Below are 24,384 nucleotides of genomic sequence, written 5' to 3'. Positions count from 1 at the left end.
AGCATCACTTACCAGCTCCTATACTCGATGCCAGAGGTGGCCAAACTTGCTTAACCTAAGAGCCGCATATCATAAACTTCAGATGTTTGAGAGCCATAGCAATCATGCGATTGCAAGCCCCACCCACTAACACTATCCACAGCCCCTTTCAGGTCACCATAAAACCCTAATGCAGCTGTCGGGAGGCCACCTGAAAGCAGAGAACCTGTCCCCGAGGTGTACTTACTCAACCCACCTCAGGGAGGTATATTCTCCGCTTCCGAGCACTCCCCCTAGGCACCTGAAAGCAGCAAGGCAAAGTGCCTAGCAGCGGGCAGGCTGTTGACAGTCACTCTCCCCGCTGCCGACACCTACCCATTCCGCGAGCTGCAGTTTGGCTCCCCCTGCTCTATGCTATGATTTATGAAGGCCAGCATACCATATGCCTTCTTAATCACCACCACATGGGAATCCACCATCAAGGAACTCTATACCTTAACTCCAAGATCCTTCTGTATTCCTCAGTGCCCTCCCCTAAACTGCATAAGTCCTATTTTGTTTTTTTTTCAGAAATCCAGCACCTCGCACGTCTACATTAAATTCTAAACCAAATCCTTCTGTAATCCAAGAAAACCTTCCTCACTCCACCACTCCCCCTATTTTCCTACACTCCCCTCTTCCTTCTCTCCCCATTCACTCTCTCTCCTTCACCAACCCAACCTTCACTCCCTCCCGCTCTCTCCTCCCCGTGACCGCCTTGTTATTTCCCGACGGAATCCACCTTCTCTCCCCGCCGCCCACCTTCAAAGCCGCCGCCTACAGCAGTAGCTTGATGCTACCCGAAATAGAACGGCCCTCTGGCACCGAACGACTGTCCCAGCTGCGCGGCCGCGGGGAGGGGTGGGGGAAAGGAAGGTCGAAGGAGCAGGGCTGCATCGATCCTGTCCCCCAAACCCCGATATATCCTCCAGACCCACCCCCGGGGACAAGCATCAGGCGGAAACGTTGCACAGGTTGATGCCAGCTTTAATATCTCTCAATCAACTGCTGTCTCAGGCGCCCTCCGCCCAATTCGAGCGGGTGCGGGGTGAGGGTAGGAGCTCCTCTCCTGCGCAGGCAGACCTCTCCGCCTGTACCCTTGATGCTCCGATCCATCCGCCCGTCCCGGGGGCGACGACTCTCTGCAGATCGATCCGGGGGAGCAGGGTTCAGGCGCCCGTGTCCTTCATCCCCACCGCTTGGTGTCCGGGTCCTCTGCGGTCGCTCCGTGCTTTTTGACCATGTTCTGGGGACAGGCATTGTGGCACATTCACCCGGCCCCACCGCCCCCGCCTCTCCGTTCACTCCCTGTACCACAGTGTCTCGGTGGCCGGGTCCCACGGCCTGTCAGCAGCCCCGCACACGCAGCCCGACATCCTGGGTCCCTCGGCCGGCCACAGCCCCGCGCCCGGCATCCGGGCGACCAGGTCCGGCGGTACCACAGCCGGTAGGTGAGACGCCAGCAGAGCTGGGCGAAGCCGGCAGCCACCAGCTTCTGGGAGTAGCGGTGGAAGAAGGCAGCGGAGAGGAGCAGCAGGCCGCTCCAGAGCAGCAGCAGGAAGGCGGCCAGCAGGTACAGCAGGCGCAACGGGGCGGGCGCTGGCCGCTGTCGGCACAGGTAGCCGCGGAACGGGGCGAGCTCCTCCACCAGCACCAGCGAGCCATAACTGAGCAAGAAACAAGGCCGGCCACCGTGTACCCCCGCCACAGGCGGCCGGTCGGCCCCAGGCAGGCGGCCTGCTCCTCTGCCTCGGGCACCAGCAGCAGCCCCCCTCCTTCCGCCTGGTAGAAACAGGAGCCGCTGGCGTCGCGGATCAGCTGAAAGGCCCGCAGGCAACCGAGCTGCAGGATGCTGGCCACAGCCAGGCGTAGCAAGGGCCGTACAGTCGAACCTGGCCCCGACCGGGACACCAGCGACAGGGCCAGCAGGAAGCCGGTGGACAGCAGGCAGGTCCAGGCCCAGGCAGAATCCACGAAACGGCTGGGGGGTGGGGCGGGTGGAGGGAGAGAGAAAGGGAGTGGGTTGGAGAAGGGACGAGGGGTGCAAAGGAGAGGATGGAGGGGAGAAGGGTTGGGAGAGGCAGGGAAGAGAGAAGGAAGACACTGAGCCAAATGCTGTCAGGTTAGCTAGTGTTTCAGGTCGGCGGGAAGGCAGGGGTCAGAGGTTTCCGGGGTCGTGGGCATAAGATCAATGGAATCAAAGGTCACGAAGCAGAGGTCAAGGCATTGGGCACTCAGATTCAGGGGGCAGAGGTCTGAAAGTGAGATGCAGGAGGTGAGGAGCAAATGTCAGATGGGGCGTGGAAGGTCAGGGGCAAAGGTCAGCGATGAGCTTGGGGTCAGGTGGCAGGGGTCAAAGATGTCTTTGAGGTCAGGTGGTAGAGGTTAGAGGTGGGCACAGGAGATCAGGTGGCAGTGAGAAGTCAGGTTGCTGTAGTCAGTGGTGGACGCAGGTCAGGGGTCAGAGGCGGCGCGGGCGGTCTCGGGTGGGGTGGGGGTTGGGTTCAAGGTAAACACTCACACGTGGAAGTAGTTGTTCCTGTTGGCGAAGATGATTTTGGGACTGACGTGGAACTGCAGCAGTGGACCGATGACTACTAGGGCAGCCAACCAGAGGTGGAAGTGTGCCCGCACCCAAGGGTGGCCCAGGAACAGGGCCAGCTGGTCGGTGCCCAGCACAAGGCCCGAGCCCAGGACCCTGCTGGCTGCGGACAGCCCCGAGAGAGGCCAGGCCCGGGTTGGACACGTCCCATCCTTCATCCCTGAACTAACGGACACTCCAACGTTCTCACTACTGGACTGCTCTCTCTTCACACCCCCCCCCCCCCCGCCGATGTTCCCTCCCCAACCCCGAACACTCTCCCCTCCCGATAAGGTCGTCCCCTCCCTCCCGGACACTATCCCCCACCTCTGCTGAAACCTCACACCCAGCTGGCAGGATAATTTCCGTTTACTGCCAGCCCAATCTCTCCCCCTCCCCTGTCTAAAGCTCCCGCCCCCTTTGATGCTCCCCACCCTCTCCATCTAAAGCACTCTATCCCCCTGTCCCCCCGCCAACCCTAACCTGTGTGTCCCCTCACTCTCTTTCTCTGCACAGATCTTCCACCTCCAGCTCCCCCGGATGACAGGCGCAGAATGTGTACTCAAAATAGCATTCTGAATCCAGACAGCTGTTGGCATCCAGCGACGAGGGGTGGGAAGAGTGAGGTTGGGGGAGGGGGAAAGAGAAAGAACACGAAAACAAGACGCAGACAGTGAGAGAAGGTGGAATGTAGAGACGAATAGAAAGGAGAGGTCAACAGCTAGGGAGAGGGTGAGGCGTGGAGAATGCAGGGTAAGGACGGCGGAGGAGTCCCGAGGGCGGAAAAACATCGCTCCCCACCCCCGCCTGGATGGGTCTCGCCCTTCGTGCCCCAACCAGCAGTGTGGGGAGAGGTCGCTGGAGAAGATCTATCAGTGGACTGGAGGGTGTGCTAGAAGATTGGGTTGAATATTTACCCTCCTTTGACTCACTCCACTCCAAATCCCCACACCCATCTCACCCCCATTCAATCCACTCTCTCCCCCCACCCACCAAAATCCTTCTGTGACCATCAACCCCTGTCACCTGCAGTTCCAACACATAACTGCCCCAGGACGCCTGCGGTCACACAAGACCTGTCATCGTGGGTCGAGGGGCAGGAAGCAGTTCGGGTGGGGGAGGGTCGATCGGGAGGGGAAGTTGCTCACATGGAGGGGGGGTCCAGAGAAAGAAAGAGAATGAAAGACAGATATAAAAGTTTACTGCTCAGTCCTGGGTTACATGGTACTCATTGGCCTTGACACCAGAGGTGGGGAGTGGGCAATGGGGGGGAGGGGGTTAAACAGGAGGAGAAAGAAGGTTATCGAGTGGAGACGCTTCCCTCACCACTCCTGACAGGATCGGATGAAGGAGTAAGTGAGGTGGGGAACATTGAAAGCAGATATTTCCCCCCAGGGGGAGCTGGGTGAGGGAGATCAGGGCTCCTGGAACGGAGAGGGAGTTGGGGGGGGGGGGGAAATTCGGACCCACGGGACAGGAGAGAGGGGTCACAGCTCCCAGACCTGGATGGGGACAGGTTCGGACCACCCCCCATTCCAGGACATAGACAGTTTTGGACAACCCCACGCTCTGGGACATAGACAGGTTCGGACCCACCCCCCCACTCTGGGACATAGACAGGTTCGGACTCCACCCCACCATTACAGGGACAGGTTCAGACCCCCTCCCCACCCTGGATGGAGATAGGTTTTGAGGTTTTGACCCCCTGGATGTGGACATATGGATCCTCGGGGTCAGGATGTTAGGTGCCCGGAACAGGTCAGGGTCTCAGGTCTGGTGCCACGTCAGGTCGGGTCATCCTCGCAGAATATTCAGCCAGCTGGTAATCCCATTGACACACCCCACCGTCCCACTTTGAGGTTGGGGGTTGCAGGAACAGCGCAGGAGTGTGATGGGAGCGAAGGGAACGGAGAAGGCAGGGTGAGGAGAGAGGGGACGGAGGAATGAGGTGGGTCGGGGAGAGAAAGGGAGGGACGGGAGAGAGGAGACGACAGAGGGAGGGGGAAAGAGGAGGGAAGGGAGAGGGGTAGAAATAGGGTGAAGAGGGGAGGGAAGGGGAGAGGGAGATTATTAAAATGTATTTTATCTGCATCTCCTCCTCTTCCTCCCCCATTTACCCTCTCCCTCACCCCTCCCCGATATCCTCTCTCCCTTTCCCGATTTCCACCTCCTCTTCCCATTTCCCCACATCCCCTTGCCCCTCCCCACTGCGCCTTTCCCTCCCCCAGCCCCTCATACACACTCCTCCTCACCGAGGTGCTGACGACTCTGTTCTCGGAGGGGTGCCAGCTCACGTCCCGGACACAGGCCCGATGTTCAGAAAGTTTGCTGACGATCTTCCCCGTCAAGACATCGTAAACTGTGGGGGGGGGGGGGGGCAGATAGGGTGGGTGTCCATCCCCCAAACCCCCATGCACCCCACAGTCTACAATCCCTCTCTTGGGAGAATAACCCTCCCTGTAGTATGCCACCCTCCTTCCCCGGACTTTCACCCCTCCTTCACCCCTCTTCCCTCCACCCCCAGAACCTCCCATCCACTGGACCTTTGCCCAGACCGACCCACGTCTTCTCACACCCAGCTGGCAGGAAAATTTCCACGGTCTCTCCAGACCGACCCACATCCTCTTCCCATTGCCCTAGAGCTCGCACTGGTCTCTCCCTGTCCACAATTCTCCACCAGACAGTGCCTCAACCACGATTCCCCAGACCTTGCCAACATTATTCCCTGGACTACCCAACACCACACCCCCACCCCCCCCCCCCAACCTCTTCCACCCTGAGTCCCCTCCTCCATTCTCTGCCTGAACTGCACACTGTGTCTGGACATTCCTGCACACACCCCACCACTCCCCCCCACGGACCTTCCCCTGTCCCATGCCTGGTCCTCCACCCCCCCCGCACCCACCCCCACTCCCCCCCCGACCACTTACTGACAACCCTGCCACTGGAGCATCCACTGTAGATATACCTCTGCCCCGTGCTGAACACAGGGGAGAAGCGGCAGCGAATCAGCGTGTGGAGAACCCCATGTCCACGGTACGTCATCAAGGAGGTGTCCCCGGGCAGACGTTGCTTCCTGAATGCTGTGGGGTGAGGGGGGGGGGGGTGGTGGGGAAGAGGGAGGAGAAAGTGAGAGAGGAGTTCTAACAGCATCACTCCCTGTGTCAGGATCCTTGCTCCAGAACCCCTCCCCAAAAGCTGTGTGGGAGGACTGAGGGAAAGAGAGAATGGAGGTAAAAAGAGGTGAAGGAAAGAGGGGGCAGGGCAGGGAGAGAGAAAGATGGTGAGGGAGAGAGAGGGAATGGCAGAGGGAGAGAGAAAGGGTGGGGAGGGAGGGGCTGGGAGGGAGAGAGAAAGGGTGGGGAGAGAGAAAGGGTGGGGAGAGAGAAAGGGTGGGGAGAGAGAAAGGGTGGGGAGAGAGAAAGGGTGGGGAGAGAGAAAGGGTGGGGAGAGAGAAAGGGTGGGGAGACAGAAAGGGTGGGGAGACAGAAAGGGTGGGGAGAGAGAAAGGGTGGGAGAGAGAAAGGGTGGGGAGAGAGGGGTTGGAGCTCTTACCACCCCCAACCTCTCCTTTCTTCCCAATGTTCCTTTACCTGAGAGATTATGGTGGGGAGATAATGGGAGAGAGTGTGGGGATGGAGGAAGGAGGGAAAAAGAAATGGGGGGAGGGAGAAAGAAGTGAGAGAGGGGGAGGGGAGAGAGAAATAGTAGGGAGAGAAAGGAATGGGAGGGAGCAGTTTCCCCATGCCATCTGCCTCTCTCCTTCCTGACCCCTTCCCCTCCCCAACCATACCACTCCTGTTTTCCGGAGAGAGAGGGGGGAGGGAAAGAAGTCCCCATCTTCCTCTCTCCTCCACCTCCTCCCTAATTCTTCCCCAACTCACCTTATCCATCATCTCCACTTACTTTACTTCTCTATGGCCCCACCTTTTCTCCTCTACCTTTCTCTCCCCTCCTTACCCCTTTTCTCCCACCATTATCCCTCTCCCCCTCCCTCCATCTCTCCATCTCTCCCACTTCTCCGCACCTCTCTTGGGCACCTGCTGCCACCTGTAGTCCCAGTTCTGCTGAGTGACAGCATGGCGAGAGGCCTCCAGCCCTTCCTTGGGGAGAAATGTCGAATGTCCCACAGCTTGATGGTCTGATCCTTCGAGTTGGAGATGAGAAAACGGGCATCTCCCTGTTGGGGAGTTGGTCGGGGTTGATCAGCAGTTCCTCTCCGCCCATCCCCACCTCCCTCCATTCCCATCCTCTTTCCCCCTCTATCCCTTTCCTCCCTCCCTTACCCCAATCCCCAATCCCCTTTTCTCCTCCCCTCCATTCCCTTTCCTCCTGTCCCAGTGAGGTTGGCCCACACCTCCCCCCCATGAGGTTGGCCCACACCCCCTCTCACTTCGTCCTCACCAAGTGAGGTGGGCACACATTTCTCCTCCCCCTCCATTTCCCCTAGTCCCACTTCCACTGTCACTCCCTGCCCCCAAAGAGGTGGGGACAGCCTAACCTTGCTGTCGATGAAGGTGACGCCGTCGCGATGCCCAGCCAGCACCCCAACAGGCCGGGGCTGGTCCTCCCGCAGCATGCGCCGGTCCCACACCTTGCACAGAGCATCATCTCCACCTGAAAATAGGATCTGGGAGCTCAGGTCAGCAAAGGTCACCACGTTCACATCGTCCTCGTGGGAGTCCACCTGGGGGCGGGGGAGGGGTTGTTGTCAGGGATCAGAGACCAGAATTGAGAGTCAGGGGTTGGGTGGGGGGGGGGGGCAGAGATTGATCAGGGGGTAAGTGACTGGGTTAGGGGTCGGGAAGGTCAGAGATGAATGTTGGGGATCAGAGACTGGGCTCAGGGTGCTCAAGAGGTTTCGAGACTGGGAAGGGGCCAGGGGAGGCTTCAGGGGGAGGGGTAACTCAGGTAGAAGTGTGGGGTCAGTGGGGGTCAGGGCCTGAGGACATGGGGATCACACCCTGAGTCACACCAGGGTCAAGGTCTGGGATAGTGGGTCAAAGAGAGACCATGATTCGAGAGGGAGGGTGGGTAGAGGGCAATGAAGGGGGAAAGGAGGGTGAGCAATGGCCAGGTGAAGGAAGATGGGAGGGGAGAGGATGGAAGGAGGGGAAGAGGACAGGGACAGGGAGGAAGGACTGGAGAAACAGGGAGGTGTCAAGAGATCAATACCTTCAGTGTCCTTCTGTTCTGTTCTAAATCATACACATACAGGCAGCCATCATTCGCTCTGGGAGAAGAGAGATAGGAGGGTGGGGAGGGAGAGAATCATTAGGCCTATGGGACTATCCCTGGAAACTAGACCCTACCCCAAACCTCTGGCCCTCGCCCTGGGTCAGACTGGGGTCAGCATGGGGTAGTGCCCTGGAATCAGCTGGGAACCCTAATCTTCCCTCCCACCCACTGCTAGCTTCTGCACAGCCTGATCCCACAGGGAGCTGCTAGCCCCACCCAGCCCTGGGTCTACTGAAGCAAGAGCCCAGCGACGAATAACCCCCCCCTCAAACAGAAAGAACACCACCCCCCACCCTCGCTGGTGATCCGTGTACCCCCACCCACTCTGACCCCCAGCGATCGATCCCAGTACTAGGCCCCTGTTCCTGCGGAGCCCTCGCTCCCCCTCCCATGCCATGTGGTTGGTACCTACCCTCCCAGAACCTCCCGTCCGTCTGAAGACACTGTTAGCGAGAAGACACAGAACCTTCGCTCGTCCGGGCTATGGAGAGAACAGAAGGGAGTGTGTCAGGTGGGAAAAATGTTCTGTGGTGTGTCTATTTCAATGGAAGGAGAGATATACAAGTATTTGGACAGGTAGAGATTAAATATGGAGAGCCAAAATGGTTACCCTTGTAGAGTTTTTCGAGGAGTTTACCAGGAACATTGATGAAAGAAAAGGCTGTGGATCTTTTACTCAGTCCTGTGACAAGGTTCCACATGGGTGGTTAATCAGCAAGGTTCAGAAGCTTAGAGTTTCATGGTGAGATAACAAATTGGATTAGACATTGGCTTTACAGGAGAAGCCAGAGAGTGGTGGTGGATGATTGCTATTGTGACTGGAGGCCTGTGAATAGTGGTGTACGTCAGGGATCGGTGTGGGAACAATATTGTTCATCATCCAGATCATTCATACAGATGACAATGTGGAAAATTGGATCAACAAGTTTGCAGATGACACAAAGATTGGAGGTGTACCGGATCGCGAAAAAGGCTTTCAAAGCTTGCAGCTGAAAAAGTGGGCTGCAAAATGGCAGATAGTATTTAATGAAGGACACTCATCTGATTGGGCAACAAGGTCAGGTGATCCAGTGAGAAACTGTGGAGTAGTCAGAGTGGGCTGAGTTAGAGTGGAAAGGCTTTGGCTCAAGGGGCTTCAGCAAGTAGGGGCTGAGGTGGTGGTGCTAATTGAAGTAAGGGCCACCCTATTCGAGGAACAAAAAGGATTCAGCAGGTAGGCACAGTAAGAGCTGGTTTTAGATATTTTTTTCCCTCTTGTTATAAACAGTGGGAATGTCAGCCAAGGCAGGGGAATGATCCTCATGCAGAATGTAGGTTGTCAGGGAAGCCAACAGTATCCCTAACGACTTCATCTGAGAGAAGTACATCCAGCTGCATTTCCTGACAAACCAAATTCAGGAATTGAAGCTGGAGTTGGATAAACTCCAGATCATTTGGGAGGTGCCAACCAGAAAGAATGCAATACTGGATCTCCTGTTAGGAAACAAAACAGGGAAGGTGACAGAAGTACATGTAGGGAAACATTTTGGGTCCAGTGATCATAGAACATAGGACAATACAGCACTGTACAGGCCCTTGGCCCTCACTGTTGTGGTGACCTCTTTATCCCTTCCTAAAAATAAAAGTACTAAACCCTCCCTACCCTGTAACCCTCTATTTTTCTTTCATCGATGTATCTAAGAGTTTCTTAAATGCCCCCAGTGTTTCAGCTTCCACCACCATCCCCAGCAAGGCATTCCAGGCACCCACAACTCTGAGTTTGAAAAAAGCACCCCAAAACCTCTCTCCCTTCACTTTGTACATGTCTTCTGGTGTTTGCTGATCCTGCCCTGGAAAACAGGTGCTCGCCATCCACCCTATCTATGCCTCTCAATCTTGTAGATCTCTATCAAGTCTCCTCTCATCCTTCTAAAGTGAAGAGTCCCAGGAAACAAGTCTTATGAGGCAAGGTTTGCAAAGACTTGTTTCCCTATCCAGGCAACATTCTGGTAAATCTCTGCTACACCCTCTCCATAGCTTCCACATCCTTCCTATAAGGAGGTGACCGGAATTGAACATAATTCCATTAGTTTCAAGTTAATTATAGAAAATGATAGGTCTGGCCCTCAGGTTAAGATTCTAAATTGGAGAAAGGTGAATTTTGAGGAAATTAAAAATTTAATTAAAAAAAATAAATTAAATTTGACACACAGCACAGTAATAGGGCATTGGCCCACGAGTCCGTGCCACCCAATTTATACCCAATTAACCTATATCCCAGAATGCTTCAAACAGTGGGAGGAAACTGGAGTCCCTGGGAGAATCCCACACAGACTTGGGCAGAATGTACAAACTCCTTACAGGGATTCGAACTCTGGTCCTGATCACTGATGCTGTAAAGGTGTGCGCTAACCGCTGCATCAATCGTGCCGCTCGAGCCCTAGAAAAACGATCTAAAATGCATGGGTTGGGATCTTGTTTTTGCGAAAGGATGTTTGAGGTCGGTGGAAGAGCTTCATAGGTGAAATTTTGAGAGTAGTTTGTATGTTCCTGTGAGGATTAAAGGCAAAGTTAATAGGCACAGGGAACCTTGGTTTATGAGGGATTCTGGGGATCTGGTTTTGAAGAGAGAGGTGCATAACAGGCATAGGCAATGTGGAGAAAATTAGGTACTTGAGGAGTATAAAACAAAAGGCAAGAAAAACCTCAAGAAAGAAATCAGGAGGCGAAAAGAAGACATGAGGTTGCTTTGGCCAACAATGTGAAGGAAAATCCTAAGGATTTCTACAGGTACATTAAGAGCAAAAGGATAGTAAGGGACAAAATTGGTCCCAGTGAAAATCAGAGTGTCTGGCTGTGCATGGCCAAGAGATGGGGGAAATCTTAAATGTTTTTGCATCAGTATTTACTCAGGAAACAGGCACAGAGTCATGGGAAATAAGGAAAACAGGCAGTGGACCATATACAAATTAAAGAGGAGAAAATGCTTGCTGATTAAAGTCAATAAGTGTGGATAAATCTTCAGGGCTTGACAAGATATTCCCTCAGGCCTTGAGGGAGGCTAGTGCAGAAATTGTAGGGGCTCTGGCTGAAATATTGAAAATGTACTTAGCCACAGGTGTGGTGCTGGAGGGTTGGAGGGGAGTTCACATTGTTCTGTTGTTTAAAAAAAGGCTCCAGAAGTAACCCTAGAAATTATAGGTCGGTGAGCCTGATGTCAGTAGTAGGTAAATTATTGGAAGGTGTTCTAGGAGATCAGATATACAATTATTTGGATAGCCAGGGACTGATTAGGGATAATCAACGTGGCTTTGTGTGTGGCAGGTCATGTTTAAACAATCTAATCATTTTTCTTTCTTTTTCAATCTTGTTAGTGGTTTTTGAGAAAAAAATATCAAATACATACACATATGATATAAAGTTCAGGTAAAAGTAAATTAAAATCACAGATAGTAAACAAGATACATATGATCCATGTTGTCAATTTAAAACATCCTATAACTTATGTAATTTCTAATCCCAACCTATTATCTTTTTTAAAATTTTTCACACTATGAACCATATTAACCAAAATACACAAACATTTCCCTCTTGAATGTACAGTATCATTTCCTCCCCTTTTTCCCCCTCCCTTCCCTCCCTCCTTCCCACCCCCCTCCCTACCCATTAAAGGTTCAACATATACAGTAAACCCATTCAACATTGTCATCACACAATGAAAATAAACAAGAAATTTGTGTCATCTATTTTTACACACTGGGTCAGTTCATTTGATCTTCTTCTCATTCTATCATTTTAGGGAGTGGAGGTCCGTGGTAGGCCCTCTCTGTTGTGTCCCATGTACGGTTCCAAAACTTGTTCGACTACTGTGACTTTATTTTTTAAATTGTATGTTATTTTTTCCAATGGAATACATTTATTCATCTCTATGTACTATTACTGTACTCTCAGGCTCTCTTCTGATTTCCAGGTTGACATTATACATTTTTTTGCTACAGCTAAGGCTATCATAATAAATCTTTTTTGTGCTTCATCCAATTTGAGGCCTAATTCTTTACTTTTTATATTACTTAGAAGAAAGATCTCTGGATTTTTTGGTATGTTGCTTTTTGTGATTTTATTTAATACCTGTTTAAGATCTTCCCAAAACTTTTCCACTTTCTCACATGCTCAAATTGCTATTCCCATTTCCTTCTTACAGCGAAAACATCTATCTGATACTGTTGGGTCCCATTTATTTAACTTTTGGGGCGTGATATATAGCCTGTGTAACCAATTATTATTGCATATTTATTGCATTTCTCATAGTTCCGGTTTAGATCTTGTTCCCACCTTTGTTTAGGTTTACAGGTTATTTCATCGTTCTCTTTCTCTTGCAGCTTGATGTACATGTTTGTTATCTTTTAATTATCATTGTGTCTGTAATCACATATTCAAAGCTGCTTCCTTCTGGTAACCTCAGCCTGCTTCCCAATTTGTACTTGAAGTCGGTTTTCAGTTGGTGGTATGCAAACATTGTACCATGAGTTATACCATATTTGTACTGCATTTGTTCAAAAGATAATAAATTATTTCCCAAAAAACAATTTTCTATTCTTTTGATCCCTTTTCTCACCCATTCTCTAAAGGAAAGGTTATCTATTGTGAAAGGGATTAGTTGATTTTGCGTCAATAATAATTTTGGTAGTTGGTAACTTGTTTTTTTCCTTTCTACGTGAATCTTCGTCCAAATGTTGAGCAGATGGTGCAGTACTGGTGAACTTCTATGTTGCACCAGTTTTTCATCCCACTTATAAAGTATATGTTCTGGTACCTTCTCCCCTATTTTATCTATTTTACCTGGTCCAATCTGCTTTTTCCCTTGTTTGATAAAAATCTGATAGATATCTTAATTGTGCTGCTCTATAATAATTCTTAAAAGTTTGGTAGCTGTAAGCCCCCTTGTTTGTACCATTCTGTTAATTTATCTAGCGCTATCCTCGGTTTCCCCCCTTTCCTTAAGAATTTCCTTATTATTTTCTTTAGCTCATTGAAGAATTTCTCTGTTAAGGGAATTGGTAACGATTGAAATAGGTATTGTATCCTTGGGAAGATATTCATTTTAATGCAATTTACCCTTCCTAACAGTGTTAGTGGTAATTCTTTCCAATGTTCTAAGTCATCTTGTAATTTCTTCATTAATGGCTGATAATTTAATTTGTATAGATGGGCTAGATTATTATCTAGTTGAATACCTAGGTATCGGATTGCTTGTGTTTGCCATTTAAATGGTGATTCTTTCTTAAACTTTGTGAAATCCACATTATTCATTGGCATCGCTTCACGTTTATTTGCGTTGATCTTGTATCCTGATATTTCAACCCCTGCCTATTATCTGAGCAAAAAGCCACAGAGGTCAACTACTAATTTCAATATTAATCATTCAAAATATGAAGAAAAAGAAACGATTTTTAATTAAGAGCAAAAATAATTGGATCTATAAATTTTGAAAAAAAAAACCCCCAAAGAGAATTTTTGTTAACTCGTAATAGTTGAGCACCTAATTTTCTCCAGAGAGAGAGAGAGAGAGAGAGCGCGAGAGGGAGGGAGGGAGGGATGCCATCAAATCCAATAACTATTCTGTCTACGTGGGAGGAACAAAATCTTTCCATCACAGCAGAATGAGCCTCCTAGTAATAAGGGAAGCAAACGCAACCACATGGAATTGAGGTGGAGTCAAAATTACTGATAAATCCATTAGTGTCCACTCATTCCAAAAATAGCAATAAAAGGGCTCGGAGAGAGATTTATATCATGAATTAAAGATGGTGTAGTAAATACCTCTTTCTAGTAGTTACAAAGGGAAGGACATCACAAGAACATATAATATAAAGTGTCTTCCTGAGTTGTACATTTTGGAGTTAGTGAATCTCAACCTTTTTCCTTTCCACTCACATCCCACTTTAAGTCATCCCTATGCCATCGGTGCTCTGTGATTAGTAAGGGATTGCTTAAGGTGGCATGTGGGTGGAAAAAAAAAGTTTGAAAACCACTGCTTTAATCGTCCCTCATTGACTCGTTATGTGCATGGTTTCATATTCCAAAGGAATGGGCCAAAGACAAATTTTCCCCAGCAAAATATTTCAGTAACAATTGGGTCTAGAGCAGTAATTCTCAACCTTCCCTTCCCACTCACAGACCACCTTCAGCAATCCCTTACTAATCACAGAGCACCAATGGCATAGGGATAACTTAAAATGGAATGTGAGAGGAAAGAAAGAGGTTGAGAACCACTGCTTTAGTGGATAGAATGGGGTAAAATTTAGCTAATTGGGCCCTATGGACTACTTTAAATTGTAATAAGGAATGTCTTACCACAGGGAGAGGATGAATATACATTTTTCAAACTAGAATCCCATGTATCTTCAGCAAACGTTGAAAGCTGTGTTCCCAAACTTTCTTAATGTTAGATAAAGTATTATCATTAAATCTTAAAAGTAGTTCATAAAGGCTGAAAGCAGTCCTTTCTGATTAGGTCTAAAATAATATACTTCCCAGATAAGATTAAAATCTAAGTCTTGGGAAGCCTCAATGTTAAGGAGTTTAAGAAACTTCTCATCTGTAAATAATGAAAGAAATGTTAATTAGGTAATTTAAATTTAGCAGCTAATGGCTCAAAAGAGGCAAAGTTTTGGTTTATATACAAGTCCAAAAAAGATTGAATATCTAACCTAGACCATTGAGCATATCCAATGTCTTACACCGAAGGTATAAAAAAAGGGAATATTGTAAAATTGGACCACTTAATAAAAATCCATGATAACCAAAGTGCTTTTGAAGTTGGAACCAAATATGTAAAGTATGTTTAACTACCAAATTATCAGTTAATTTGGAGAACGATACAGGCAAATGTGCTCCAAGTATTAAGATAATGGATTTAATCTCTCAGTCAATCCATCCTGAGGCACCATATCATTATTATATATCCAGAAAATTATACATCTCATATTCACTGCCCAGTAATAGACTCAAATTTGGTAATGCCAACCCCCGTTTCTCCAACAATTTTGAAATTTGATAAATTTTTTGAGGAAGTTACCAGGAAAGTTGATGAAGGAAAGGCTCTGGATGTTGTCTGCATGGACTTTAGTAAGGACTTTAACACAGTCCCACATGGGAAGAGGTGAGGTGGGGAGGGAGGAAGGGGTGGGCAGGGAGGAAGGGGTGGGCAGGGAGGAAGGGGTGGGCAGGGAGGAAGGGGTGGGCAGGGAGGAAGGGGTGGGCAGGGAGGAAGGGGTGGGCAGGGAGGAAGGGGTGGGCAGGGAGGAAGGGGTGGGCAGGGAGGAAGGGGTGGGCAGGGAGGAAGGGGTGGGCAGGGAGGAAGGGGTGGGCAGGGAGGAAGGGGTGGGGAGGGAAAGAGGAAGTGGGAAGGGAGGGGGAGGAAATGGCTTCTGCTGGGACTGACGTGTGTCTGAACACTTACTTGAGGTCCAGTGCGGTGTGAAGTTCACTGTCACTGTCGATGGCACACATGTGGACTGTGGAAGGAGAGGGAGAGAATCAGGGAAGTCAGGAAGGTTGAAGGGAGGTGGAAATCGAGGCAAACTGGGGAGATCGGGGGAGGTGGAGGGGCCGTCGAGTAGGAGGGAGGGCTGTCGAGGAGAGGGGGGTTCGGGGCCATCAAGGAGAGAGGGGTGGGGTCGGGGCCATCGAGGCAAAGGAGGTGCGGGGCGAGGGCAGTCGAGGGGGGCTGGGGCGGTCAGCGGGGTTAGAGGATTGGGTTAGGTGGAGCTGGGGGCATCAAGGCGAGGAGGGAAAGACGGGAAAGGAAGGGGAAGGCAGGGAGGTCGAGGCGAGGAGGGGAAGTCAGAGAGGTCGAGGAAAGGAGGGAAAGGCGATGAGGTGAACGAGGCTCGCTCTCAGCTCTGCAGGAAGGGGCTGCGGGGTGAGGGGGGTGTCACTCACTATAGTCAGACCAACTGGAATAGAGCAGACTGTCTCCGTCCGGAGTGAAGACCACGTCAAGGACGCTCCAGCCCACGTCCCTCGCACGGATGGTTTTGAAATTCCTTAAGACCCCTCCCCTGGGCCGGTACAAACGGATGTGCTGGTCTGACGAGGGCATTCAATGGAAGTTTAGCCATCAAGATGCAAATAACTCTCCAAAAATCAAATTTCCATGACTTCCCTTCCTGCTGCTCCCCCCCTTGCTATCCGTTCTCTTCTTAACCCACCTCCACACCCATTCTCCACTCCCCCTCCAGCTCCTCACCCCTCTCCTCCACGTGCACCCTTTTCTTCCCCCATGCCCGCCCCTCTTCTCCGTCTGCCCCTCTTCTCCTCCCCACTCTCACCCCTTCCTCTCTCCCACACCCGCCCTCTCTACCCCCCATGCCTGCCCCCTCTCTCTTCTCTCCTCATGCTCCCCATCCTCTCCCCCCATGCCCACTGCATCTTCAACCCATATGCACCCTCGTGCCCCCCCCTAAATGCCCCTCTTCACCCCCTCTTCCGCTCCACCATTGGCATGTGTTTGTCCTTTCTCCTGCCTTTCCATCTGTCCCCTCACCGGAGACCCACCCCCCCATCCACCCCTTCTTCCATCATCCTAACCCCTCCCCATCAGAATTCCCCACTCACCCTGACAGGCAGACATGAACACCCGACCATCTGATGAGAAAATGCCACAGAAGGCTTTCTGTGGAAAGGAGTCAATGGGAGATGCATGGTTGGGGAGGAAGCTGTGGGTGAAGGGTTGGGGAAAAGGTGGGAGGGAGGGGTGGTGAGATGGAGAAGAATGAGGGGGATAGTGTGAGGAAGGGAGTAATGAGGGTTGCAGCAGGGGAGGGGTTAATGGGGGAATAAGGGGAGGGAAGTTAGTGAGGGGGAGGGAGATGGGTGAGGCAGGGAGGGAGGTGGGTGAGGCAGGGTGGGAGGTGGGTGAGGCAGGGAGGGAGGTGGGTGAGGCAGGGAGGGAGTGGGGAGAAAGGACACAAGTTACTACAGGACGGACTGATATCCCTGACTCCCCATCTCTGTCCCTTCTACTCCCACACCCCTACCCCAGAGACACCAATCCTTCCCCATCTACCCCTTTCTCACAGATGCCACCACCATCATATTGAACTCTTACTCAACCACACCTCCCCCATGTCCCCCTCTCTCCACCTTGTCTCCCTCCGCCTTGTCTCCCCCACGCACCCACTCTGCCTCGTCCCTGTGCCCCCTCCACTTCTGGAGGGCCAGAAGAGGTTATCTCAGGGTAATAGATCACTAGAACCCACCAGGGTAAGAGTCAGAGACTGAATAGAACCCTCCTCCTCACCCCAGAGTCACAGACTACTGGTAATCTTCCCCTCCCAACCCAGGGACACCTCCCCAGATTGAAGTCACAGAGAGGGTTACAGAGAAAGGTAGGAGTGTGGGTGATGTAGAGACAGGGAGGGGTGTGGGATCCATAGGAAGTTACAGAGACAGGGAGAAGTATGGGGACCATGGGGGGGGGGGGGGGGGTTACAGAGACAGGGAGGGGTGTGAGGACTGGGAGGAGTTAGAGAATGGGAGGGGGTAGGAGATCAGATTGAGTTACTGAGACAGGGAGGGGTGTGGGGACTGAAGGGCGGTTACAGAGACTGGGAGGAGTCTGTAGTGACCTGAGGGAGTTACATAGATTGGAAACAGTGTGTGGTTGGAGAAGGCAAGAGAAGGGGGGGGGGGGGGGTAGAAGACTCACTGTGATGTGACCCGTGAACGCTCCCCGTGTGAGAATCCTCCGTTGCTGCAGAGACCATGCTCCCTCTGTTGATGGAAGGGCAACGAGTTAGGATGCAGAGTTCACATCTGTCACTCTCCCCATTCTATCTCCCTTCTTTACCCTCTCCATCATCATCCTTCTTTCTCCTTATCCCACCTCTCTCTCTCTCTCTCTTGCTTTCTCTCAATCAACCCCTCCACCATGCACACCACAACTCTCCAACTTTCTCTCTCTCTCCCCCACCTCCTTCACTTCCTCAATCTCCCACTCTCTATATCTGGCCTCTCCCCATCATTTCTCACCTTCACTCTCTTTTCTTCCCCCTCTCCCCCTCTCTCTCCCCATCCCCAATCTCCCTCTTCTCACCTTTACCTCTCCCTTTCTTCCCCCCACTCTCCCCCTCGCTCTTCCCACCCAAACCTTATTTCTCCCCCAACCTCTCCTTCTCTTCTTCCCACCCCCCCAACCCCACCTGACCTGCCGCAGCAGCTGTGTAAAGTTCCTGATAGGTTGGTGCTCGAATGATGCAGTGGCTAGTTGGATCTGCGTCTTGATCTCACTGTTCTCGATCCGCTGTGTGTCCGGGAGCACGTCCACTGCAGAGGGAGTGGCAGACAGGTTTAAACAGTATTGGAACTCACTCTCCATGTGTGGGTCACATACCACTGGGACACTTTCCCTCTCTCCCCAGGATCAGAGACTGCTAAGACCACTCCCCTCCCTCCCAAGGTTGAGGGTTCCAGACCAAAGTGACTGTTCCCCTGGCTCCCCAATCAGGGTGACAGATAATTGGGACTTCTTCCCTCCCTCGCAGAAGTCCCAGACAAATGGGGCCCCTCCCCTCTCTTTCCCCAAGGTCAGACAGGGTCAAAGAGCACTGGAACTCCTCCACAAAGTCATGGTCATAGACCATTCAAACCAATGTCCTCCCTTCCAGTCAGATCAAGTTTACAGACCACCAGGACTCCTCCCCTCCCTCCCAAGAGTCTGGGCCACAGACCGCTGGGATCTCCGATCTAGTGTAAGGATGTGGAGAGGGGAGGGAATGGGATGGATGGTAATGAAGAAGGGAGGGTGGGAGGCAGCGGGAGGGAGGAAATGGAGTGGAGCGGAGGTGATTGGATGGGTGATAGGTATAGAATGGTAAGGAGGAAATGGAAGTGTGGAGGGGAGGGAGTTGGAGGCAGCAAGAGGGGAGGGAAGAAATGGCAGAGTGGGCTGGCAGGTTGGGAGAGGAGCAGGGAGGGTGGGGATTTCAGGGCAAGAGAAGGGTTTGGGATTTCCCACCTGGGGGGTGGTAGCGGTCACCGAGGCAGCAGTCCCAGGCTGTGTCACTGTCCTCATCTGAATCTGAATGGACACGCAGCAGCTGGAGGCCAGTGGCCCCTCCTCGGCTCACCAAACGTACATGACCCCTGGAGACGGAGAAGGGCAAGGTGAGAGGGACAGGGGGAGAGAGAAAGAAGGGGGACGGGGAGGGAGAGAGAAAGAAGGGGACGAGGAGGGAGAGAGAAAGAAGGGGACGAGGAGGGAGAGAGAAAGAAGGGGGACGGGGAGGGAGAGAGAAAGAAGGGGGACGGGGAGGGAGAGAGAAAGAAGGGGGAGGGAGAGAGAAAGAAGGGGGACGGGGAGGGAGAGAGAAAGAAGGGGACGAGGAGGGAGAGAGAAAGAAGGGGACGAGGAGGGAGAGAGAAAGAAGGGGGACGGGGAGGGAGAGAGAAAGAAGGGGGACGGGGAGGGAGAGAGAAAGAAGGGGGAGGGAGAGAGAAAGAAGGGGGACGGGGAGGGAGAGAGAAAGAAGGGGACGGGGGAGAGAGGCACAAGAGGCAGGGGGACGAGGGAGGCATGGGACAAAATCCCTTTTCCAGCAGCCAGGGGCAGGACATCCTCCCTCCCCCAGCACCCAGGGGCAGCACATCTCTCCCCTAGCACGCAGGAGTGGGACATCCCCTCTCAACTCCCAGGTACGGGTCATACCGCCCTTCCCAAAACTCAGGGGCGGGACATCCCCTTTCCCCCGCCACCCAGGGGCGGGACTTCCAAGTCCCCCTGCTTGCTCTGTCTACCTGAACAGTGGGTGGGCAAAGACCTGGAGTCTTGTTGTTGCTCCGCGTCTCCTCCGCCACTTCCTGCCGGCAGTGAAGCAGAACTGGAGCTGCGCGAGCCCATCCGTCACCGTGCGGACCCCAGCCGCTGCTGCACTTCTTGTTGTCGTCGACTGGGAGGAGGCTGTCTGGGAGGGGGGCGGCGCGGCTCAGAGTGACGTCACCAACGGGAGGACGAGAGCCCACTGATCACCCTCTCCCGTTTGACCTGCTGACGCGCGCCCCTTGGTGGGGGAACGGGAGAGGAGGGGGAAAGCAGTTGCAGCAGCCAATCAGCGGAGCCCACTGGGTGCCCCGCCCCCGCCCAGAAAACCTCTGGCACACTGGTTGCCCTTTGTCCCCTCCCCCACCCTTCAGCGGGATTCCAGCCGGTGACCAATCAGCTGGACGTTGCGGAAAAACAACCGTTGGGTTCTGCCGAGGAGCGGGTTGGAAGCGCATGTGCGTTCAGCACTCGACGTTAACCCAAACGGCGTCAGTGACCTGCCTGAGAGACGCCGACATCCGACGCGTTATTGCCCTTCACGGCCAAGCTCCACTTCATTCCTTCCAGACCTTCCAGCAGGTAAACAGAGGAGACATCTTGGCGCTGAGAATACGGCGCGGCGCCTTAGCCTGACGTCATCGCGTTGGCGTCAGACGCACGAGCGCCGCCAGCACCCTGACGAGAAGGACCAGTATTCGAGGAGGTGCAACCATGACGTCACTGGCAACCCTGGAGATTCTCCTGCGCATGTCAACAAACTTACTGTGCAACAGAGTGAAAAAACACAATAAAATGCAAACGTAAGAGGCCGTAAATGATTCTTTGGTTGAGTTAAAAGCACTGGAGGGAGATAAATCAGCTGGTTGTATGGTGACCCAGTCCTCATCGAGGGGTCAGCAGTGGGGAAGGTCAACAACTTCAGATCCCTGGGTGTCAACATCTCCAAGGACCTGTCCTGGAGCCTCTATCTCGATGCAATCACAAAGAAGGCTTGCCAGCGGCGAAACTTCACGAGGTGTGTGAAGAGATTCGGTATGTCACCGAAGACTCTCATAAACTTCATCAGGTGAACTGTGGAGAACATTCTGGCTGGTTGCATTATTGCCTAGTACAGAGGCGCCAACTCTCAGGACAAGAAAATACTCCAGAGGGTTATTAACTTGGCCTGCGACATCACTCTATCAGACCGATAGAGTCTACAAGAGGCAGTGTCTTAAAAAATGCACTCTCTATCCTCAATGACCCCCACCTCCCAGGGCATGCCCTCTTCACTCGGGGAAAAGGTACAGGAGCCTAAAGACGAGCACTAGCAGCACAAAAACAGCTTCTTCCCCAGTGCCATCAGATTCCTGAACGATCAATGAACCAAAGATGCTGCCTCACTTTTCGTGCACTACTTTTTTTTATAGTAATGTAAGATGGTTATAAATTGAATGTTTGCACCATGATGCTGCCACAAAACATCTAATTTCATGACTCATTCATGATATAAATTCTGATTCTGAAACTCAGCTGGTCAGACAGGTTCCTTTATAGGTCTCCTCAAATTATGATAATGTTACATTCCAGGAAACCCGTGATAAATCTAAAAAGAATACCACACCCAACATTATTTTTTAATAATTCTCAATACCTTTATTCCACACTAAAAAAAAATTAAGGCTCACAGCTGGAAGCCCACTGGACATGAAGAATGTTTGAAGCCTTGAACTAAAATTAATTGCTGGATGGTGAGTAGTGTACCGCATATCACAAGCACGGGAACAGATCAGAATTTGAAATTTAAAGTACAGATTCAGACCATTTTAACTTCGAAAAATCATAAGTTGGACCATCGTAAGTAGGTGAGCACCTGTGTAGCAAAGGTAAAAATATATCACCAACGTTTAGGGCTTGATCAAGGTATGGAAAAATGTCCAAACAAGAGTTATGGGAGGAGGTGTAGTTGGAGAGGCAGGAGGTTATAGGTGGAGAAGGGAGGGGATCAAGGGGAGGAGGGATGGATAGTTGAATAGAGAGGGAAAGAGTGAGAGGAGAACTGGAAAGGGGAAGGGTAGGGGGAAGAGGAGACCAGGTTAACAGAAACTGGAAAAATTGATGTTAATGCCATCTGGCTGGATAGTGACCAGACGGAAAATCAGGTGTTGTTCCTCCAATTTGCGGGTGATCTTGGTGGGACAGTACATAGGGCCATGCCCAAGCAAGTGAGTATGGGAGCATCACACGGAACCGAAATGGTTGGCCACTGGGTGGTCCCTGTCACTGGTGCGGATGGAGCAAAGGTGCTCAGCGAAGCAATCTCCCAATTTGTGCCAGCTTCTCCGATGTAGAGAAGGCCAAAATGGGAGCACCAGATGCAAATGTCGATTGGGTTTGTTGTTAAGGAGATTGATGGTGAAGGGGCAGCATCTGTTCCTGAACCTGTTGATGTGAATCTTGTACCTCTTTCCTGATGGCAGCAGCGAGAACAGTGCATATGCTGGGTGGTGTGGATCCTTGATGAATGCTGCTGCCCTCCTGCTGGCAGCATTTCCTATAGATGTTCTCAATGGTGAGGAGGGTTTTAGCCTCTGATATCCTGGGCAGTGTCCACTACTTTTTTCAGGGCTTTACCCTTGGGGGTATTGGTGTTTCCATTCCAGACCGTGATACAGCCAGTTAGCACACTTTCCACCACTCCTCTGTAGAAATTTGCCAGGGTTTCTCAGGTCAGACCAAACCTCTGCAAACTCCTGAGGAAGTGGAGGCACAGGTTTATTATCCACATCCTTTTTTATTTATTATGAATTTTTAATGTACACAATTATTTGGTATGACACGTCCAACCTTGCTCCTGTAATTCACAAAAGTGCTGGAGAAACTCAGTACCTTCGAGTTCAGTTATTATTCCTCCTAATTCAATTACAGCTTTTCTTTACAAATATCTGTTTAGATTCATCAAGTAAGAATTTCAGTACATATGTACATTGTAAACTCAACATCAAACGAATTAAAAAAGACAATGAATGCAAAAGAAAGTTAATATTCACAGTAATCCTCTGCAAATAAAGTGACTGAGCAAGAGATGGTCCTTTTGTGGTGTTGGAGCGGTCCCTTGTTAGTGTAACAGGGGGAGACTCAAGATTCTGCTCACTGTTAGAAACTGTTCCTGAACTGAGAGATGTTGGTCTTCAGGTTTCTGTACCTTCTGCCCAAAGGGAGCAGTGAGAAGCAGGACAGGTTGTGAAGCAGACTGGAATGTGTGCCTTCATTGGGCGTGGGGTCAACTACAATAGGAAGTCATGTTGCAACAATTCTAAAACTGATTTGGCTGCATTTAGAACACTCCGTAGTCATCCCCATTATAGGAAGGGTGTTGGGCTTGGGAACGGGTCAGATAAACCAGTGGACAGGAAAATGTTGGGAAGAGGGGCCAGAGGCAGGAAATGAGAACAGTTCAGGTCATTAGCAGAGAGTGAAGGGCAGAAGGGCCTGATTCTGTGCTGTAAAAATGAAACTATGCACACACACACAGACCCTCCACCAACCATAGACACATGCAGTCTTAGACGCACTGTCACTGACACACACAGGCATGCGCAATCTCAGAAACACCCCTAAACACATTGTTACCTGCCCCCACATGCCGGAGAATTTAGTCCACGTTATCATTAGGCGCTTTCAAGCTGCCTTGTAAAATGGGGTTAACCGGGCAATTTGCCAAGTTAGTGCCCCACTCATAAGGCAGCTTGAAAGGATTGGATCTGGTCACCGTGCTCCTAAATCAACCGGGTCCCTGCCCTACCTCAGAGATAGTCAGGGAATGCAGTTAAACTTACCCAAGGCCATTCACCAACAGCTTGAAAACAAAGATGGCCAACCCAGTTCCACTGACATCAGAGCTTGCGTACGTGCATCACTGGGCAGCATGTTGGCGCCAAGTTCAAATGTAGAGATGGAACTCAGCAGTGCAGATCAGGAAAGGGGATATTATACCATGGTTTAAACGTGCTTCCCAGGAAGAGTAAGATTAAAATCTTTTACTTCATTTCATCTGGTGAGTGCGTGACACATCATCGTGCGGATGGGATCCCCTTAAATCATTGGGTTGGCGATTTAATGGAGAAATCCCCCTGCAGGTTAAAAGGCGCTGGGAGCACCTTTGACCCTTTAAACGCACCTGAGTCCTAGGAGGGCTACCCAGGTGCAGCAGTTTAAAATCGCCTATTCAGTTGCCCAACCAGTTTGGGATTTGGAGAGTTCCAGGCTTGGATTGGGGCCCAGGAATCTGTCTGAGGCTGTGGGTCGAGGGAAGAGAGCTGTGGGGAGGTGGGGGGGTTTGCCTTAACTCCCTCCATCTTGTCTTATGGCAAAACAGAATCCCCAAAGACAAAACAGAATTTGGAATGCATCATTTATTCCAATTGGGAAATCTGTCAAGGTTCAGGAAGATAAGTCAGGCAAACACAAAAACCAAATCATTAACTTTGCAAACATATACTGTTATTGCACACACGCTCTTACAACTGAAGTGATCAGATAATTCCACACCCAGAGAAAGGGACAGAAACATAGTTTAACATTTAGATATGGCCTGGGGGGAGGGGTGGGGGAGAGAGAATAAAAGATACCAGTGTATAGTATCACCCTGAGGGTCCGTGACACTCTCCCGTTTCTCATTCCCTCTGACTCTCCACCTCTACCCCCTCCCTATCCCATTCTCCATAACCCTCTCTCCTCCATCCACCTTTCATTCCCCTCCTCA

At 51.2% G+C, this 24,384-nt stretch overlaps 2 protein-coding genes across 2 annotated transcripts; both read right to left on the bottom strand.

The window, feature by feature from the left end:
* Positions 1-984: 984 nt before the first annotated feature.
* fitm1 (fat storage inducing transmembrane protein 1) lies at positions 985-2,836 on the bottom strand. Its single transcript, XM_069940892.1, is given in 3 exon segments — positions 985-1,701; positions 1,704-1,999; positions 2,540-2,836. Coding segments are annotated over 3 exon segments (948 nt in total). The 5' UTR covers positions 2,779-2,836; the 3' UTR covers positions 985-1,288.
* A 947-nt stretch (positions 2,837-3,783) lies between these two features.
* Positions 3,784-19,887, bottom strand: dcaf11 (ddb1 and cul4 associated factor 11). Its single transcript, XM_069940890.1, is given in 15 exon segments — positions 3,784-4,451; positions 4,852-4,958; positions 5,530-5,682; positions 6,627-6,707; positions 6,710-6,779; positions 7,101-7,286; positions 7,775-7,832; positions 8,250-8,318; positions 15,279-15,333; positions 15,761-15,907; positions 16,436-16,536; positions 17,529-17,593; positions 18,027-18,145; positions 18,837-18,964; positions 19,639-19,887. Coding segments are annotated over 15 exon segments (1,512 nt in total). The 5' UTR covers positions 19,719-19,887; the 3' UTR covers positions 3,784-4,358.
* Between the last annotated feature and the right edge of the window lie 4,497 nt (positions 19,888-24,384).

This window comes from Narcine bancroftii, chromosome 5, assembly GCF_036971445.1.
Source record: "Narcine bancroftii isolate sNarBan1 chromosome 5, sNarBan1.hap1, whole genome shotgun sequence".
Taxonomy (NCBI): Eukaryota; Metazoa; Chordata; class Chondrichthyes; order Torpediniformes; family Narcinidae; genus Narcine; species Narcine bancroftii.
The sequence above is the reverse complement of the archived record's forward strand: the minus strand, read 5'-3'. Positions and strand labels throughout refer to the sequence as shown.